This window comes from Pongo pygmaeus, chromosome 5 (genome assembly GCF_028885625.2).
Source record: "Pongo pygmaeus isolate AG05252 chromosome 5, NHGRI_mPonPyg2-v2.0_pri, whole genome shotgun sequence".
Taxonomy (NCBI): domain Eukaryota; kingdom Metazoa; phylum Chordata; class Mammalia; order Primates; family Hominidae; genus Pongo; species Pongo pygmaeus.
This window is the reverse complement of record NC_072378.2, coordinates 168,707,211-168,728,424: the sequence shown is the minus strand read 5'-3', so window position 1 is coordinate 168,728,424 and position 21,214 is coordinate 168,707,211. Positions and strand designations below refer to the sequence as shown.

Below are 21,214 nucleotides of genomic sequence, written 5' to 3'. Positions count from 1 at the left end.
AGAAAGGTCAGCCCAGTGAAGGATTGCTAAAAAACCGTGTGTCACGAGGAAGCGAAGTTCCACAAGTGTTTGCATAAACAAACATGATGAAGCTAAGCCATGGGGTCATTACTCCAAAGTGCTCATACATTGCTTCTTTTCTACACTGATAAAAAGTGTCATTCTTCTCTATACTGTTTTTAGTGCACAGACATGAGAAAAAGCTTTTGCACGTGAAGACTGGCTTTGCTCTTACAAATCCACTGAACCACCAGCACCGGGTATGGAAGTTTCTTTAGGAAGCTACTTTATTACATGTGAAACTGATGCAAATTTTCTTGAGTATTCATAGTGAAATTTTAAAATATGATTATTTTAGGGAAAAAATCAAGTTATTTGGTTTTAGACATACAAAGTAAAATGTTTTTCAGTAAATAAATAATAAAAATGCATGAGACTATACAGATGCTAATATTATTGCAATCCTTGAGTAATAAAACACATTCTGCAAAGTGCACTGTCTCTGAAGCTCCGGATCTCGACACATGATGGCTAAGATACTACAACTCCCTTTCTCTCCCCTAACCAACATGTAAGTAATGCAGATAAAATAGAAACAAAATATGTTTTAAAATATGCTGCTGACATTGAAGGGAAGAAAGAAAGGAAACTGGCTGGGCACAGTGGCTCACGCCTTTAATCCTAGCCCTTGGGAGGCTGAGGTGGATGGATTACTTGAGGTCAGGAGTTCAAGACCAGCCTGGCCAACATGGTGAAACCCGGTCTCTACTAGAAATACAAATATTAGCCGGCACGGTGGCTCACGCCTGTAATCTCAGCACTTTGGGAGGCCAAGATGAGCAGATCACTTGAGGTCAGGAGCGGATCACTTGAGGTCAAGGTGAGTGGATCACTTGAGGTCGGATCACTTGAGGGCCAACATGGTGAAACCCTGTCTCTACTAAAAATACAAAAATTAGTCGGATGTGATGGTGCATGCCTGAAGTCCCAGCTACTCGGGAGGCTGAGGCAGGAGAATTGCTCGAACCCAGAAGGTGGAGGTTGCAGTGAGCTGAGATTGTGCCACTGTACTCCAGCCTGGGCAACAGAACAAGACTCCTTCTCAAAAAAAAAAAAAAAAAAAAAAAGGAAGAAGGAAACTTCCTAGGTGCAAGAAATGAAGAGTGGAAAAAGGCTGAGTAGAAGGCTTGAGTTGGTTCTGCAAGCACCCAGGCTGAGGAACCAATCCAGACAGAAGCAACAGGGCTTACAAGGCAGGGTTTTCTGCCCTCTGGAAACAGGAGGCAGGACATGGAGGTACCATGGCTGTACAAATCCAGGGCACTCAAAGATAGGCCTAGTCCCTGAAAAGGGGGTCCAGATAAGTGGTAAGAAAGTATTCCACATGCCTCAGAGTCTAAATGAGGAGTCAGGTCTCCTGGGAGCAATCAAAGCCCCACACCTGCACCGCAAGTGAGCACGGAATCCAAATGCACGGAGCCCACAGGGCAGAGAAATCACAAACAACAAACGTTACCTGAAAACTGATTCAGAACTTTTGTGAAACCCCAGGCCCTTGCAGGAAAAATTATAGTTGCAAACCCACAGCCAAGAGTACACAACTCTCCTACAAAAAAAAAAAAAAAAAAAAAAAAAAAAAAATCCTCACCGGAGATAAGTTCACAATAAAAACTTACAAAACACAAAATAAATAAATCACTACAGTCAGTGGCCACAAAGATACAAGTAATACAGCAGCCACCACAAGAACCAGACACAATAGAATATTCTGAAAGAGACTCAAGAAAACAATGTTAAAAATGAATAAAGTCATGCCTGTAATCCTAGCTACTCAGGAGGCTGCGGTGGGACAATCACTTGAGACCAAGAGTTCAAGGCTGCAGAGAGCTATGATTGCACCACTGCACTCCAGCCTGGGTGATAGAGTGAGAATCTGTCACTAAAAAATAAAAAATAAATCAGTAAAGATACAAAATAAGGAACACAAAACATAAGGAAAATGGAAGATTATTTTTAAAAGAATAAGAAGATTTAAAAATGAGCCAAATAATTTACAAACATGAAAAACAGATGGGTTAAATGGAAGTTTACCCATGGATGAAGAGACAATAAGTGAATTAATTAAAAGATTGTCACAGGAAAATTTCCCAGAATGCAGCACAGAGCTACAAGGAAGGTGATCATCTCAAAAGCAGGTAATGGTAGAGACACAGATGGTGGAATGAAAAGGTCTAATCTATATCTAATAGGAATTTCATTAAAAGGGTATAGATAGAAGGAGAGAAAGTACTTTAAAAAAGATTTTGCCTGATAATTGTTCAACTTAAAGAATGACATTAATTCAAAGATTAAAAGTCCCAAGCAGTATTATAAAACAAAATAAAACAAACAAAACACTCAGCAACTGCTGTGAAACAGTGCAGCTTCACTTTGATTTGGAACACCAAAGTCAAAGAGAAAACTCTTAAAAGCATCTAGAAAAAAATTGATAACGTTGAACTTTACCCATGCTCTGAGATCCTGAACAACCACAAAGGCTAAGAAATCCCAGCACTATCTGTAATTTCCAGAATAGCTTATTGCAAAGAACCTCCCTTCCCTACCAGACTTAAATAAAATGCACAGATGCCTTAGATAAGAATTCTCAGACAGAAAGTGTAACAGTGGCTACCAGCAGCTGAGGGAGGGGAAACGGGCAGTTCAGTGTTTAATGGGTTTAGAGTTTCAGGATGGGATGACAAAAAATGCTCTGAAGATGGATAGTGGTGATGGTTGCACTAGATCATACTTTATCCCATTGAACTGTATACTTAAAAATGGCTAAAATGGTGAACTTTTATGTCATGTATATTTTTCTACAATAATAAATTTTATATATAAAAGCACATGAATTGTATAAACAGAAATAGGTTAGCACCGTATGTAAACTCATGCATCATTTGAAGCAAAGAGAAAGGGGAAAACTTCACCATAATCTGTCTTCGTGGGAGCTTCTCCTGTGAAGCAGCAGAAGCTGGGGAGGGAGGGTGGGTTCTTGCTGCTTCTTTTGATGACTTTGATGTTGGGACAGATATTTTATAGAAAATGGGTTTCTCCAGCTCTTCCAGAAAAATTCTCTTAACAACATGGAAGGTAGATATCTCAGAATACTATAAATTAAGAGGACAGCCCTCACCATTAAAATAGTAAAACTATTAAAGTCAGCTGCCTGGATCTGTGTGGGTTTATTTCTGAACTCTTCTCTGTTCCATTGATGATGTGTCTGTTGGTTTGCCTCTATCATGCTGTCTTAATGATTTTAAGTCTTTAAATCGGTTAGTGTGAGTCCTCCAACTCTGTCCTTCTCCCAAGTTGTTTTGGCTATTATAATTCCTTCACCTTTCCATATAAATTTTATCATCAGCTTTTTCATTTCTACAAAACATCCTGCTGTGATTTGGGTGGCCATTGCATTGACCACCTTTCTTTATTTCTTTTTTTAAATAGCTTTATTGAGATATAGAACAGCTTTCCTCTGATTAATGTTAGCATTCAGGTAAATATATCTTTTCCATCCTTTTTCTTTTTCCATCTTTTAAATCCTTTTTCCCTTTTTCCTGACATTTATTTTTGATTGAGGATTTTTTATGATTCCATTTATCTTTTTTGTTAGCTTATTGTATATACCTCTAGCTTGTTACTGTTTTTGGTGGTTGTTTTAAGGTTTACTGTATGTAACTTAGAGGCTGCCTGCAATCGGATTCTATCACCTAACATACCAAATAAGGACCATACGTAAGTACACTTCCATGCCCAGTCCCAGCCTCCACGCTGTTGTTCACGTGCATTTTATGTCTGCATGTGTCATGAGCTCCACAATCCATTGTTATTTTTCTTTAATCAATTAACTAGATTTGGAAGAGATTTTTTTTTTAATAAGAAAAAGGGTCTTTTGCCCACATGTCCTGCAGGACAGAATCCATTGTGGTGTGTGTCTGGCGATTAATTCTCTCAGCTTTCGCATGTCTGGAAATGTCTTTGTCTTTGAAAGACATTTTCACTGGCACAGAACTCTGGATGGACTGTTTCTCTTTCCGTACTTTAGAGGTGCTGGTCCTGTATCTTCTGATTTGCATTGCTCCGTGGAGAAGCCTAAGGTCATTTTCATGTCTGACCCTGAGTCTTCAACGTGTCTTTTCACTCTGGTCATTTTATCTCTGGTGTTTGTCTGTTTGTTTGTTTGTTTGAGATGGAGTCTCACTCTGTCACCAGGCTGGAGTGCAGTGGCACAATCTCAGCTCACTGCAACCTCCGTGTCCTCAGTTCAAGCGATTCTCCTGCCTCAGCCTCCCGAGTAGCTGGGATTACAGGTGTGTGCCACCATGCCCGGCTAATTTTTGTATTTTTGGTAGAGATGGGGTTTCACCATGTTGGCCAGGATGGTCTCGATCTCTTGACCTTGTGATCCGCCCTCTTTGGCCTCCCAAAGTGCTGGGATTACAGGCGTGAGCCACTGTGACCCACCTCCGGCCGACTTCTTCAAATGTTCTCTGAGTGCCCACTCCTTGACCTTTTGAGACTGCAACTCCCTCTGTATTTGGCTTCTTGGAGCTGTTGCACGGCGCCGTGATGCTCTGTTCACTTAATTGTGGTAAAAAAAATACATATAACGAAATTGACCATTTTCACCATTTCAAGTGTGCCGTCCAGGGGCCTCAAGCTCATTCACACTGTGGGGCTTGCGTCAGCCCCAGCCATCCCCGGAGCCCACTCTGTCCACTCGCTATGGAGTCTCCCCGGGTTCACGTTGGTCATTTGTGTTGCTGCGGCGCCAAGTTCACCCGTCTTTCTCCTGCATCCCAACCAGTACGTTCGCGTCTCCTCTATGGCATTTTTTTCATCTCCAGATGTTTTATTTGGGTCTTTTTATAATTTTTCATATCTCTTCTCAACATGTTTACATTTTCCTCTACTTCCTTGAACACACATATTTATAATAACTGTTTTCACCTTCTTTACTCATTCTATCATTTGTGTTATTTCTCGCTCTGTTTCCGTTGCCTGAGTTTTCTCATTAGAGGTCATATTTTCCTACTTCCTTGAATCATGTCTGGTAATTTTTGATGTCAGACTTTGCTAATTACTCCTAGTTGGCTGCGCCATGTTTTGACCCTCAATCCCGGTAATTTTTCTTCAGCTTTATTATGGGATGCCAGCAGTTATTGGAAACAACTTGATCCCTCCAGGCTTGCATTTAAGTTCGGTCGCGTGGCACCAGCAGCCTTTACTCCAGGGCTAACTTCTCGCTCTACCCAAGATCTCGTGTATCACGAGGTATTTCTGCCCCGGAGGGAGCACTCACAATTCCCAGGCCTGTGTGAGCTCTGCAGACTTTCTCCCAGGCCCCTCCCCGGTGGTTCTTTCCCGGCCTTGTCCTTCTTACCACCCCTGTGCTCGTCAGTGCTCAGCGGAGGCTTGAGGGGAACCCTCTACCCCTCTCCAGATGTGACCCTATCAAGCGACACAGGCTGCTGCCTCTACCCTTCTCCAGATGTGACCCTATCAAGCGACACAGGCTGCTGCCGGGGAGAGGAAGAGGCCTCAGGCACTGACGTCCTTCCGAGGAGCAGGAGGGCAGAGCCTGGGAGCAGGACCACTCAGCCAGCCCTTGGTAGCTGAAGGAGGATGAGCAGGGCTTTCCAAAGGCCACGCACATTGATTCTGAGCCTTCCGGGGCTCTCCTGCCACCCTGGGAATACACCACGACCCAGTGCCGAGGAAGGCATCTGACAGAAAGCCTTATAGTTAGTTGTTATCATCGCAACGAAATTACTATCAACAAACTGGATATATAAAAAATGTCTATTTACTTAAAATGATGAACATATGGATTACAGATGTCCCTCGACTTATGATGGGGTGGCAACCTGAGAAACCCATTGTAGGTTGAAAATATTGCAAGTTGAAAATGCATTTGATACACCTAATTTACCAAGCATTGTAGCTCAGCCTAGCTTGCCTTAAATGTGCCCAGAACACACACATTAGCCTACAGGTGGGCAAAATCACCAAATGGAAAGCTTGTACACTAAAGTGTTGACTGTTTCACATAGTTTATTGAATACTGTACTGAAAGCAAAAACCAGAAGGGTTGTAATGGGCACTCGAGACACAGTGTCTACTGAATGTGTATCTCTTTCACACCTTCCTAAAGTTGAAAAATCTACGTCAGGGACCATCTGTACTTATAATCATAATTAGTCAAATGATAGGATAAATTGCACATTTCATTACTCAAACCCCAATGCAAAATTTGTATTTTTAATGTGGAAGTTTGCTTTATAGGACATCTTGAAAAGCACTTACCTTTCAAAATGATATGTCTTGTTAATCAGAGGGTGGCCAGGACGATCACATTTCACCAGAACTGTTTCCTGAGAGAAAAGAGTAAAACGATGTCGTAAGACTTTGTGGGCTGCGTTAATTAAACACAAGCCCCACCAACCCCAGCCTGCCGCCTGTTTTTGTAAACAACAAAGTTTGCCTGGAACACAGCCCCGTCCTTTGTTTACATACTGTGTACGGCTGCTTCTTCCTCAAGGGCAAAGTTGGATGATTGAGTTGGAGACCACAAGGCCTTCAACGACGAAAATATTAACTCCCTGGCCCTTTCCTGAAAAGGTTTGCCAACCCCCATAAAGAGAAGAAGAAAGTCGCATCTACTGAGGAACACACAACAGAGCTCCTCAATCTGCTGAAGGTTCAACACCCAAATTACTGACTCTAAGGGCCCTTGATAGTTCACAGGAGAGGTTTTCAAATGGCAAAAAAATCACATCTCAGACATCATTGTATTCCATTGTAACCAGTGGAACTAACAAGTCTGTTTCGAAAACAAATTTCGATCTTGCTGGACTGTATTCTTAAATTACATCCTGTGTAAGGGAAGCAAAGGCATTTTTCAGCAAGAAATCTGAAATTAGTTTTGTTTCACTTAAGCAAAGAAAAGATGAACCTGGATTGGTTCCAGTTCTAAAACAAAATGTGTATTCATGAAATAGCAGGGGTGATAGGAAGAATGAAAACCACAACTGCAGTGGCGAATAACCCAGAGGCACTGGATTTTTTGCATAACAGTGTTTAGCGGATGCTAGGATGATACCTCCACACCTTCTTCTTAGTAGTGTGTGTCTGTGTGTATGTGTGTGTGTATCTGCAATAACATGTCAAAGAAGTGGCCTATTTTATAAAGACAAAAGCTGTGAGATTCAACAGCTGTTTGTGGTTGTTGTTGCTGTTTGTTACTCGCTTACTGTTGGACGGGCAGTCGTGGGCAGCTGCCGGACTATTGTTGCCTCTGGATTCTGTGAGGTCTCCGATGTGAAATGCTGATATAATCAAATAGTGAACTTTCCTGTGTTGCCAGAGGTGAAAGGCTACAGGAATCCCCGGCATGCCTCTCAGTGGGGCAGCTCAGGAAGCAATGACGGAACGCCAGCCTCAGCCCCGCGCTGCCTGGGGACAGAGCCTCGGCTGTGCCTCGCTGCCTGGGGACAGAGCCTCGGCTGTGCCTTGGAGGCAGCCTTGGGTTGCTCCCTGCCCCATGCCTGCTGCTATTGTCCAGTGTAATGAAACAGCGCCCTGGCTATCCCCTAACTGGCCTCTGCCTCCAGTCCAGCACCCCTCCCACCTGTCCTTTATGTTGTTGCTGTAGAAATCTTTCTCAAATGCAAATTAGAAAAGAAGAAAGCAGATGAAGTCACTGAAGCCAAAGAAAGAAAGTTAAGAGGGAGGCAGTGGGTGATGCAGAATGCCACCTGTTGCCGAGAGGTCGCTTGGGTCCTTGTTTAAAACTCTTGATTGGATTTGGTAGACTGGGAGGTCACTTGCTACCATGATTTGTATCCAGTTTCCTGGGATGACCTTTGGGACAGCGGGTGGGGATGCAGGCCCGACCACAGTGATTCTGGCAATGCCGGGAGGAGCAGCCGGTGGCTGGGGGCGGTCCGTGGTCTCCATTGCAGCACAGAAGCGACCACCAGGATGTGGAGGTTGCGTGTGCTCGTGCTCTGGCACGGCTTTCACAGAAGAAGCTTATGTCTCTGCTGAGTATTTACTGGGCAGTCATTGTGTACCAGAAACTGTTTCGGAACCTGCATGTTCTTACATGATAATGTCACATCCCCTAAGCCAGAGGCAGCTCTTCGGTTCCCTTCAGGCTCAAAACACCGAAGCAAAACTCCGACACCCATCAGGACCAAGCCCCTGGCCTTGCCATAAGAACAGACCTCCCAGTCCCTAATCCAACCGCCAGCCTAGGCCCCTTGCTCCTTTCTTGCGGCATATTTTCATTTTTCTGCCATCCACTTAGGGGACTGTTCCTTTGATGCTATGCCAGAATATAATCCTAGTGCTCTCGTATGAACTGCACAGGAACACACACCCCATAGTGTTTTACTGCTGTCTTCAAATGTCCAAGTTTTAACCATAAAGAAAAGCAAATGAAAAACGCAAAGGTCTACAATGTCTGACCCGAAAGCTCAAGGGACACCATACAAGAAACATGCAAAGCCATAAAAACAAGCCTGAGTCCAAAGGGTCCCCATGCTATTTAGAACTTCATTCCACAGTGAGATCGTTCAATTTTAAACATCTGAAATTATTCCACAGCAAAGTTTAATTTTTCCAAACAGCTTCAATGCTTTCCTGCCTGTCCAAAAACCCTCCCCACTCATGATACTAAATACCCTTAATCTCACAAGAAGGATTCATTTCTCTTGGCTTTTTAAACAACTTTCTTTTATCCAAATTTTCAAGCTCTTGACAGCATCCTTCTTTTCAAGATGGGACTGCCCATCTGGAGCCACTTCCCTGAAGAGGCCTGAACACACCTGCAGGGGGGACGCATGGCCCCTGCCTCAGGAATCACAAGGTCCCCATGAAACAGCCTTTGAAAAGCACCTGGCTCAGAGGCAATGATCAGTAAAAACTGTTTTCCTTACATTTACATACTGTAGCATCTAGTTTTTTATTTATATTCAATTTCCTAGGATAACTTTAAAAGCACTTGGGGCATAAAATTCTTTGTCATCAAATTTTAGAGCTAAAAGTACATTGAATTCACCCTCTCCATTTTAAGTAAGGAAACCTGAGAGGAAGAGGAGACCCATGAACAACATGCAGACAGAGTCAGGGACTCTCCCAGAGGCAGACACAAAACAGCCAGGAGGGAGGGACTACGCGCTCTGTGCAAGCCGAGACTGACTGCTGCGGATATCAACAGTCCTGTGGATGGCGGTTCAAGGCCTGGTGAACCCACGTTAAAAAAGAACAAGTAATGTATTAAGGACCATACAGTCTCCGACCATTAAAAATTTTGTCTCAGGTGTATCAAATCTATCAATCCTGCCAAGCACCACCAGAAAAATATGCTTTACATTGGCTGCATGTAACTAAATAAGTGTCATTTGATACATAGGCTCTGTTGACTACATTCAGACACTCAAGTCAGTAACTGTCAATCTTAACAATAAGGGAGAATCAGGGACGAACAAAGACAGTTCAACAAGAACTTGATACAAAGCCAGAAATCTGTTCTCCCATGTCTGATTATCAACAGAGTGGATATAAATTAAATGAAAAATGAAAATAAATAGCCTTTAAGACAGCTACCAGGAACTAGGGCAGCAGCCAGATTCTCCATCTGAGATCAACTTTATTAATAGATTGAATCCAAACGATGAAATGCTGAATTAGATTGCAAATGGAAATGAACTGCCGTGTTACGCGTCCAATACAAACTCAGACTCTCTTTAGACTTTTGGAAATAAAAACATAAAGTGGGAGCCAGGAGACACAAGGTCGCAAAACGGATCATTGCTTTCTCAGCAGATTTGATGGCATGAAGCCCTTCAATGAGCAGGCCTATCAAATTAAAAAGCAACATCTTGGATTCTGATTTAAAAACAGAATCCAAAATGCCCCAATAAAATTTTATTCTATTTTGACGAGTAAGATGGAAAACCTCAAATATCCAAATCTGAAGATTCAGTGGAACTTTGGCAGGAACGGGAGAGGACTGCCAAGAGAATGAATAAAGTAACAAGGAACGGTAACAATAAAAAGTGATGTTAATAATCATAATAAGCTTTCCCCAGGGGCTGGGGCCAGGCCTCAGCCTCAGGATGCATTTCCTCACTGAAAAACTCCTTCAGGTTAACCAGGATGCAAGCAGGGAAGTGTAGAAAGGCAATTACTAAACCACAAATACTCTGTGTGTTCACTTATAAAAGGAGGGGATTGATAAGGGGAGGGGATTGATAAGGTCCCGAGGGCTCCTATTAACACGAAGTCCTGATCATGAGGATTTAATCTGTCTCCTTTTGTTTGACTCAAGAATACTGGTGCTTAAGGCATCAAGTGAGATAAATATATATATATATTTGCGTGGTGGGAGCAAAGTCAGCAAGATGCTGACGAGAGAGAGCTGGTGCTCAGCTCCCTCCGCCCAAGAAAGGACCAAGGCAATGACTACACAGCTGAGCTCGGACCGTGTGGAAGGAAGAGAGCTAAGATCTGGCAGAGTGTGCAGCATGGGAGTGGAGAGGCACCTGTGTTGACCAGAAGTCCAGGAGGGCAGAGTGGAGGCACCTGGCTTCTGCAGCCCCATCTCCCCTGCCTGGGTCAGATCTGCCTGGAGTCAGAAGGGACTTCCCCTTGCAGGGAAAGAGAAGCAGCAGATCCCCACCAGCCCCTACAGAAAATACCTACAGTCCTTACAGCAGGGGAATCCTGCAGTCCTCACAAGCCCTGAGCCATTTGGGAGCTGCAGGGAATTCACGACACAGCTCCATGGCCCCAGATTAGGAGCACAAGGTGTGCACTGCTCACCCCCCAGCCATCCCTGTGAGCCAGGCTGCTGCAGCACAGCCCCATCTTGAGACCAGAGCCACCTCTGGAGCATGCCCTGCTCTGGGGAACAGAAACCACGGCCATTCTCCAGCCTTGGAGCTCCATCTTCATGATGCCAAGCCTACACGGGTGGTTGAACGTCACAACCCCAGCTGCATGGAGCCCGGGCCCAGGATCGGCTGTGACTCCGGCCTTGCACAGCAGGGAGACCAACCCCCATCACTGCCCTACCAGCTGGAGGAGTCTGGCAGTCCCACCCACAGCAACCCTGCCCTTGAGTTAGCCAAGCTGCTGTTCACCCTTCCCTAAGTAGGAGAGGCCCCTGAGCCTCCTAGTGGCTAATACACCTCCGGGCCAGAGGAGGGGCTGTGCACCTGTGCTCAGGACATGAGAAACAGCCCCACAGTACCCCAACACCCTACAGACATGCTCCTCACCTGCCCAATAAGAGCCTGAGAAACAGCCCCGTTGGCCACCATCAGTAAGCATATCCCCGAGCCAGCCATGCAGCCTTGCACCTGTACCCCAGACCCAAGAAACAGCCGCATAGTTCACCCCTGGTGGACACATCCCAGGCCAGCCACACAGCCTGAAACCTGTACCCCAGACCCACGAAACAGCCACACAGGTCACCCCTGGCAGATATACCTCAGGCCAGCTGAGCAGCCATGTGCCCTTGTCCCAGGCCTGAGAAGCAGCCCTGTGGGTAGCCTCTGGCAAACACACCCTCAGGCCAGCCAAGCAGCCATGCAGCTGTGGCCCAGACATGGGCAGCAGCCCCTTGAACAGGCCCCAGCAGACACACCCCAGACCAGCTGAGCAGCCTTGTATCTGTGTCCTGGATCAGAGAAGCAACCCTACAGGTCACTCCTGGCAGGCACACTCCCAGGCCAGCTAAGCAACTGTGTGCCCATGCTTCTGGCCAGAGAAACAGCCATGTGGCTCCAACTCCAATGAGCCAGACCCCATGTTGTGTGACCTACTGTGTGCATGTGTGTATCCCCAACCTGAGATATAGCCTGAGGTTATATGTGGAAAAGCCACATCACTGTTACCACAGACTCCCTCACTGTAGGCCACTGAGAAACTCACAAACACCACTAGTGTGTATGACAGCTAAAGGAACAATATGGAGACTACATTACTGGGTCCATCTAGAACCATGCACCCTAAGTCTTTCCTCCTGAAACCTACTCCATAAAATTGGAAGAGACAATTTTTTCACCAGATGTATAGGAGTCAATGTTAGGGACACAGCAACCATGAAAAAGCAGGGAAATATGTAACCTCCAAAGGGAAGTAATAATCCTCTAGTAACAGACCCTAATTATAAGGAAATATATGACATAACAGAAAAAGAATTCAAAATAACAATCTTAAGGAAACTCAGTGAGATACAAGAAAATACAGACAATTCAATGAACATGGGAAAACAATTCATAATTTGAATGAAAAATACAATAAAGGGACACAATTATAAAAAAGAATCAAATCTTAGAGCTGAAGAATTCAATGAAATATATGATACAATAGAGAAATAAAAAATATAATAGAGAGCTTCAACAACAGACTAGACCAAATAGGAGGGAAAAAATTCTAAACTTGAAGACAGGTCTTTTGAAATAACACAGGCAGACAGAGGGAAAGAGAGATAATAAGAAATAATGAGGAAAGCTCACAGGATTTATGGGACAGCATTAAGTGAATCAATATTTGTATTATGGGCATTCCAGAAAGAGAAGAGAAAAGCTCAGGAAAACACATTTAATAAAAATATAGCAGAAAATTTCCCAAGTCTTGTGAGAGAAATGGACATTTAGGTCCAGGAAGCTTAAAGAACCCCCAGGCAGGTCCTCTCCAAGGCACATTGTAGGAAAATTGTCAAAAGTCAAAGACAAATAATTTTAAAAGCAGCAAGAGAAAAGCATTAAGTCACACATAAGTCCATTAAACCAACAGTGGATTTCTCAGCAAAGACTTTGCAGTCCAGGAGAGAATGGGATAATATAGTCAAACTACTGACTGAAAGAAAAAAATACTTCAGCCAATAATATTATACCCAGCAAAGCTATCCTTCAGAAATGAAGGAAAAATAAAATCTTTCACAGACAAGTAAAAACTAAAAGAATTCATTACCACAAGACGGGACTTACAAGAAATACTCAAGGGTGTCTTACATCTCGAAGTGAGAAGACAATAACCACTGTCATAAAAAATACAAAACTATAAAAGTCACTTGTATAGCCAATGCAAAAAGAAGAAACCAAAAGGAATTGGACTCACTATAGAAAACCACCTAAATGCAAAAAATAAACAATAAGAGAGGAAGTAAGAAGCAAAGGATATACAAAACAATCAAAAAGCAGTCAATAATATGACAAGAGTAAGTCCTCACCTATTAATAATAACCTTGAATGTAAACAAATTAAATTTCCCACTTTAGAGATGTAGACTGCCTGACAGATTAAAGAACAAGACCCAATTATATGCTGTCTACAAGAAACTCACCTCACCTCAACTGTAAAGAGACATATAGACTGCAAGTGAAGGGATGGAAAAAAATATTCCAAGCAGAGAGAAACCAAAAGCAATCAGGAGTAGCCTCACTTGTGTAAGACAAAACAGACTTCAAGTTAAAAGCCATAAAAAAGAGGACAGGAGGGACATTACACAATAAGGGATCAATTCAGCAAGAGAATATGACAATTGTACATATATTTTCACCCATATATGTATAAAGCAAATATTATTAGATCTAAAGGGTAAGATAGGCCCCAATACAATAATCACTGAGGACTTCAACACCCCACTCTCAGCATTGGATAGATCATCTACACATAAAATCAACAAAGAAACATTGGATTTAAACTGCACCATAAACCAAAAGGACCCAGCAGACACTTAGAGAACATTTCACTTAACAGCTACAGAATACATTTTTTCATCAGCAAATGGAACATTCTTCAGGATTGACCACGTGTTAGGACACAAAACAAGTCTCAACAATTTTTTTCCAATCAAAACCACATCTAGTGTCTTATTTGACCATAACAGAATAAAAGTCCACATCAATAACAAGAGGAACATTTGAAAATATACAAATACATGGAAATCGAGCAACATGCTCCTGAATGACCAATGGATGAAGGTGGAAATTAAGAATGAAAATTTAAAATTCTCTGAAACAAATTAAAATAGAAATATATCATACCAAAACCTATGGGACACAGCAAAAAATTTAAAATTCTCTGAAACAAATTAAAATAGAAATATATCATTCCAAAACCTATGGGACACAGCAAAAGCAGTATTAAGAGCCAAGTCTGTAGCAATAAATGCCTACATAAAAAAACTAGAAAGATTTCATATAAATGACATTATGATGCACCTCAAGGAACTATAAAAGCAAGAACAAATCAAACCCAAAATTAATAGAAGAAAATAAATAAAGATTAGAACCACAATAAAAGAAATTGATACAAAAAATACAAAAGATCAATGAAACAAAGTTAATTTTTAAAATAGATAAACAAAATCAACAAACCATTAGCCAGACTAACAGAAAAAAGAAGGAAGACCCAAATAAAATCAGAAACAGAACAGGAGATGTCACAATGGCTACTACCACAAAAATACAAAGGATCATCCGGAACTACTATAAACAACCATATGCCAAAAAATTCAAAAACCTAGAAGAAACAGATAAATTCCTGGATACATATAATCTACCAAGATTGAATGAAAAAGAAATAAAAAATCTGAACAGACCAATAACAAGTAATGAGACTGAGTCAGTAATAAAGTCTTCTAACGAAGAAAAGTCTAGGACCAGAAGACTTCACTACTAAATTCGACCAAACCTTTAAAGAATAATTAATACCAATTCTTCTGAAACTATTACAAAAAAAACTGAAGCAGGGGAAATTCTTCCTAACTCATTCTACAAGGCCAACATAACTGGGATACCAAATCCAGACAATGACAAAACAATAACAAAAAACTATAGGCCAACATTCCTGATGAACATAGTTACAAAAGTCCTCAGCAAAATACTAGCAAAATTCATTGAACAGCACATCAAAAAGATAATACACCATGATGAAGTGGGATTTATTCCAAAATGCGAGGACAGTTCAAAATATGCAAATCACTAAACAAATTGGGTCACATCTACAGAATGAAGGACAAAAATCATGTGATCATCTCCAAAGATGTAGAAAAAGCTTTTCAAAATATTCAACATCCTTTCATGATAAAAAGCAACTCTTAATAAATTAGGTATAGAAAAAAAACAACCTCAATATAATAAAGACAATATAGAACAAACCCACAGCTAACATCCTAACGTCTTTCAGCTTTTTCTTTAAGGACTGGAATAAGACAAGGATGCCAAGCCTCACCACTCTTATCAATATGGTATTGGAAGTCCTAGTCATAGCAATTAGGCAAGAGAAAGAAATAAAGAGCATCCAAATCATAAAGAAGGAAGTCAAGTTGTTCCTGCTTGAAGATAACATGATCTGATATATAGAAAATCCTAAAGACTCTACCAAAAATCTCTTAGAACTGATCAACAAATTTGGTAAAGTTGCAGGATACAAAATTAATATTAAAAAAATCAGTATTGTTTCTATATATGAGCAATGAACTAAATGAAAAATAAATTTAAAAGGCACTCCCATTTATATACAATAGCTGCAAAAATTTTAAAATGCCTAGGAATAAATTTAACCAAGGAGGTGAAAAACCTCTAAAAGGCTAATTAGAAAACACTAATGAAAGAAATTGAAGAGGGTGCAAACAAATGGAAAGACATCTCATGCTCAAGAATTGGAAGAATTAAAATTGTTAAAATGACAATACAGCACAAAGCAATCTAGAGATTCAATGCAATCCTTATCAAAATACCAATGACATTTTTCACAGAAATTGAAAAAATTGTAAAATTTGTATGGATCCACAAAAGATTCCAAATGGCCAAAGAAATGCTGAGAAAAAAGAACAAAGCTGGAGGAATCACACTACATGCTCTCAAAATATATTACAAAGCTATAGTAACCAAAATAGCATGGTACTGGCATGAAAACAAACATATAGACCAGTGGAACAGAATAGAGAACCCAGAAATTAACCAACATATCTATAATCAACTGATTTTTTAACAAAGATGTCAAGAACACTCATTGAGGAAAGGATGGTCTCTTCAATAAATGGTACTAGGAAAACTGGAAATCCATATACAGAAGAATGAAACTAGACCCCCACCTCTTACACTATACAGAAATCAACTCAAAATGGATCAAAGGCCTAAATGTGAGACACAAAGTGATTAAACTACTGGAAGAAAACATAGAGGAAATGCTTCAGGAAAAGATTTTATGGGAATCTTTTTTGGCTTCAAGGAAGAAATTCCTTCATAAGGTAGGCCAAATCCATACAGTATTCCTTCATAAGGTAGGCCAAATCCATACAGTAAACTAAAGAGAATGTTCTATTAAAGGAAAGAACAACAAATCCATGAAGTTCTCTCTCAGGCCATTTAAGATAAGAGTGATGCAGTAGGGCCTATGGGCCCACAGAAATCCAAGCTATGACTGACCACAAGAGGGACATGTGATCTGAGAGACCAATAGATGCTTCTTTATCAACTAAGATGGATCCTAAGATTAAGGAAATAAGAGGTACCTGAGTCAGGGGTTCAGGGCTTGGCTGCCTGACAGCTTCCTAAATTCCTATGGCTGCAAGGAAAACCACACTCTTGCTAAACTCCCTAACAACAGGAGTCATCAGGAAAATCCCTAACTGATTTACAACCCAGACCACTGCAACCCTGATTAGGCAGAGGATCAGCTTTGCACAATTCTTTCCTGAGAAGCAGCTGCAGACTTCCAGCTATTTTCGGCTAGCTTATACAGACTGTGCACAAACTCTGTGTCCTGCAGTTCACCTTTTAACAGAGAGAGCTGGAGACTGTCTCTTCTCAGTTTGCAAACTGATATCACCGATAAAATCCCCCTTTCTACTCTTTAGCCATCCTGGTAGCCATTACCATTGACTGTGGTAATCATTTTACTCATTGTATGGTTTTGTTTTTGTTTTTGTTTTGAGATGGAGTCTCATTCTTGTTGCCCAGGCTGGAGGGCAATGATGCAATCTCAGCTCACTGCAGCCTCTGCCTCCCGGATTCAAGGGATCTCCTACCTCAGCCTCCCAAGTAGCTGGGACTACAAGCGCCCACCACCACGCCCAGCTAATTTTTTGTATTTTTAGTAGAGACAGGGTTTCACCATGTTGGCCAGGCTGGTGTCGGACTCCTGGCCTCAGGTGATCCATCTGCCTCGGCCTCCCAAAGTGCTAGGATTACAAGTGTGAGCCACTGTGTCCGGCCTTCATTGTAAAATTGATTACCACATGTGTCATCCAAAGATGGATGGCAATCATATACATCTGTATATAAAATTACCATGTTGTAGATGTTGAATGTATACAATTTTTGTCGATTTTACCTAAATAAAGCTGAATCAATCAATCAATCAATCAATCATACTTTAAAATAAAGAATTGTAAAAGTTTTTCTTCCCAGGGACATAGTAAGAGCAATTTTAAAGTACAGCTATAACAATTTTCTTGGCCTTTTTAAAAAGTATAAGGCTATCAATCTGTTAACTAAAACTACCTTTTAAAAAAGAGTTTCTAAAGTTTACAATATGTAACCATCATCAGACTGATTCAGGTGACGGGCCTTGTAGAACCGCAAACGAGACATATGGTAATCAACGCGACACAAAATCATCTTCAAAATGGCATTGTGTCCTACATGACCTGAGACTTTCCTGTTAAATTCAAAATTATCAATGTTAGTGAAGTGTTTAGCATTTTATGTGCTTTCTAAATTCATCTTGTGATCACCATAATAAGCTGAATGAAGGAGAGGCCCAGCATTTTTTTAACTGTTCTCACTGGGGACTTTGTAACATACACAGAAATGGGGGAAACAGCATAAGACGTCCTCAGGTGCAATCACCCGGCACCACAAGTGTGGAATATCTGGCCAATCTTGTTTTACAGATACTCCTGCACAACCCACCTCCCTTTCCTCAGCATACTTTATATTCAAAACCAGACAACAGATCGTTTTATCGCTAAGTATTACAGGCTGCATTTTTAAATGATAAGAACACTTTTAAAGCACAATTTGCCCTGTGGTAGCTCACGCCTACAATCCTAGCACTTTGGGAGGCCAAGGCAGGAGGATCACATAAGCCAGGAGTTCAAGACTAGCCTCGGCAACATAGTGAGACCTCCCATCTCTAAAAAAAAAAAAAAAAGAAATTATAGAATACAATCACCATGCCATTCATCACACTTTATAAAATTAATGTCACATGGAGAGTGGCAGAACATGTCACCCCAAAATATGCCACTTTGGCATCAGGATTATCTTTACTTAAAGGCTCCTGAGAAGCAGGAGGCTCACACAGAGCACTCCAGCTTCCCCTCTTCCTCCTGCACTGAAGGCAGGACCTGACCCTCCCGTGAGAGCCGCCCTTGCTGGGCCAGGAGCAACGCATGTTCTCGTCAGTAGATGGAGTCTGTGATGGTTAATACTGAGCATCAACTTGATCAGCGGATTAAAGAATACAAAATATTGATCTTGGGCGTGGCTGTGAGGCTGTTGCCAAAGGAAATTAACATTTGAGTCAGTGGGGTGGGAAAGGCAGACCCACCCTTAATCTGCATGGGCACCATCTAATCAGCTGCCAGTGAATATGAAGCAGGCAGAAAAATGTGCAGAGAGAGACTGGCCTAGCCTCCCAGCCTACATCCTTCTCCCGTGCTGGATGCTTCCTACCCTCGAACATCAGACTCCAAGTTCTTCAGCTTTGGGACTCGGACTGGCTCTCCTTGCTCCTCAGCCTGCAGATGGCTATTGTGGGACCTTGTGATCGTGTGAGTTAATACCTAATAAAATCTCTTCTACATATGTGTCTATTCCATTCGTTCTGTCCCTCTAGAGATCCCTGACTAATACAGGGTTGAAGCTGAGCAGCTCTGCACAGACAGAACTGTTAGCAGAGCCCTCGCCTTCCCTCAGTCTCCCATCTCGTTTGGTGGCTTGTCCACAGTGGCCTCTGCCCAACCCTGCAGGGCAGTGCGCAGGCTGTGCCACTCCTCGAATCTTCATTTCCCGGGGGACTCCGTGTCAGGTAGACCCCACATTCAACAAATCTGATGCTCTTCCCCGTCAACCTGCCTTAGGCCAATTCCATTCTTAGGCCCTGCCAGGGACCCTAGGAGGATAGAGGAGAAGGTTCGCCCCCCTGTACACCCAGGACACATTCTGACTTCCCCCACTGTCCCAACAATGCCTGTGACAGTCGGCTTGTGCACACCAGGCTCCAAACCAGGACGCACTGAGGCTGACTCATCTCATCCTACTGTGTTCTCCCGCCTTTAAAAACACAAGTTATTATTAGAGATGCCAGGCAGTCTGGCTTCTCTGTGAAATGTCCACATTCTGGACTTGGCAGATGGTTTTCTCTCCTTTAAAATGACCATCCTCGAGACTTGATTAGATGCTGGTTTAATTTTGAAGCAAAAGTGCTTCATCAGTCCCACTGTGTCCCATCTGCTGCACCATCTCAGGACATCATGTCTCTGCATCCCAACTTCAGGGAAGCTGAGAGTGCTTAGAGGGTTTGAGGCAACCCTGAACCCTCGTCGTGAAGATCCCATCACCCCTGAGCAGTGTCCACTCAGGAGCAAGTGCTTAGAGGGTTTGAGGCAACCCTGAACCCTCGTCGTGAAGATCCCATCAGCCCTGAGCAGTGTCCACTCAGGAGCAAGTGCTTAGAGGGTTTGAGGCAACCCTGAACCCTCGTAGTGAAGATCCCATCAACCCCTGACCAGCGTCCTCTGAGGGCCTAGAGTCACTATTTCATTGAGGGTTTCAAATGATGGTTTTCCAGTTTTATCATTTGTTGAGTTTATTACCTACAATCTTCTGTTCCCTCAAAAACCACACATCTGTCGTGAGTATGTTTCCTACAGGAAAGACGTCACAACCCTTTTCTCTTTCCATCACTTTTCAGAATAATGAGTTGATGTTCTAGCACCCAAAAAAGTAATGTGAGGTCTTTTTAAAAACTCATTATTATGAACTCAAGATTGTACATATAATTATATATTTCAATCTGCTTTAGTCCCTCCTTAATCCCCAGGCTTCTATCCCGCGTTGAGGGAGTGCCTGCCGTGGGCTCCATGTGCTGGGACACAGCCCCCGTTCTGAGGCCTCCCTTCCTGTCCAGCCCCCCAAGTGCCCCAGGCTCCTCCCACACACTTCCTTTTCTGGCCCAGACGCAAGGTGTCGAGTGAGCTTTTCTCCTGCAGTGGGCTTGGTACTCAGAGACCCCAGCTGGGGTGTTGGGCTGCTCCTTCTGACTTCTCGGCCTTTTCGTGGATAAAACTAAAAAGCAAAGAGGCTTTCAAGAGAAACAAAATCATGCTTGATTCCAGTTTAGAATCACAAAGTTCACACTTGATATTACTGATTTTCTATTTATATCTCTTTTTGTGGTGCTCTAAATTTTAGAACTTGCTCATATTTGCACTGATTGATCATTTGAGCTGGAAAATAAATGGAAGTGAAGTAACTTCCTCACATAGAACTACGGGTCAGGAGCTGGTTTCCCACAAGGAAAGCGTGTCAAATGCTTAATTTCATGTTCCAATAGAAATCAAGGAACTAAAACAACTCTTCTTAACTAAGAAAGCCTAAAATAAATTATTTTCTATTTATTCAGTCTCTGAGTTGCTCTCCGTTGTAGGGATCTGTGGGGACTACGGAGACCCACCAAGCAGGAAGCTGCTCTCTGAATACAATTTGCGAGGAAAACTGTATACTCACGTCATCAACAGCATGGGCCACTTCTCTAGAGATGGAGCTGAAGGAATGAAACAACATTGAAAATACACATCATGAAGAAATTGCTTTCTGAATTCCTAACATTCAGCCTCTAAAACACCCTTGTGTTTCTTCGCCATCATCTCTGTCTCTGTCCTGGTCACTCTAAAACACCCCTCTGCTTCTCTGCCATCATCTCTGTCTCTGTCCTGGTCACTCTAAAACACCCCTCTGCTTCTCTGCCATCATCTCTGTCTTTGTCCTGCTCTCCCAGGACCCTGGCTTGGCTCCTCTTCCCTCTCTTCCTGTGTGCATGGAGCCACCCTTCCATCCTTTTCTAAAACTCCACTCGTCCTTTTTGACCTTATTCTTTTTATTCTTTTTACTCTTTACCTTTTATTTATTATTTTCTTCTCTTCC

The 21,214-nt window shown here is 42.3% G+C and overlaps 1 protein-coding gene across 6 annotated transcripts in view; it reads right to left on the bottom strand.

The window, feature by feature from the left end:
• Window positions 1–21,214, bottom strand: part of KIF25 (kinesin family member 25) — a 70,442-nt gene that overhangs the window by 20,459 nt on the left and 28,769 nt on the right. For all 6 annotated transcript variants that reach the window (XM_054493059.2, XM_054493061.2, XM_054493063.2 and 3 more), the window contains 2 exons: window positions 20,798–20,834; window positions 6,346–6,413 (listed from right to left, as the gene is read on the bottom strand). In XM_054493059.2, coding sequence (XP_054349034.2) covers window positions 6,346–6,413; window positions 20,798–20,834 — 105 coding nt within the window. The remainder of the gene's footprint in view (window positions 1–6,345; window positions 6,414–20,797; window positions 20,835–21,214) is intronic.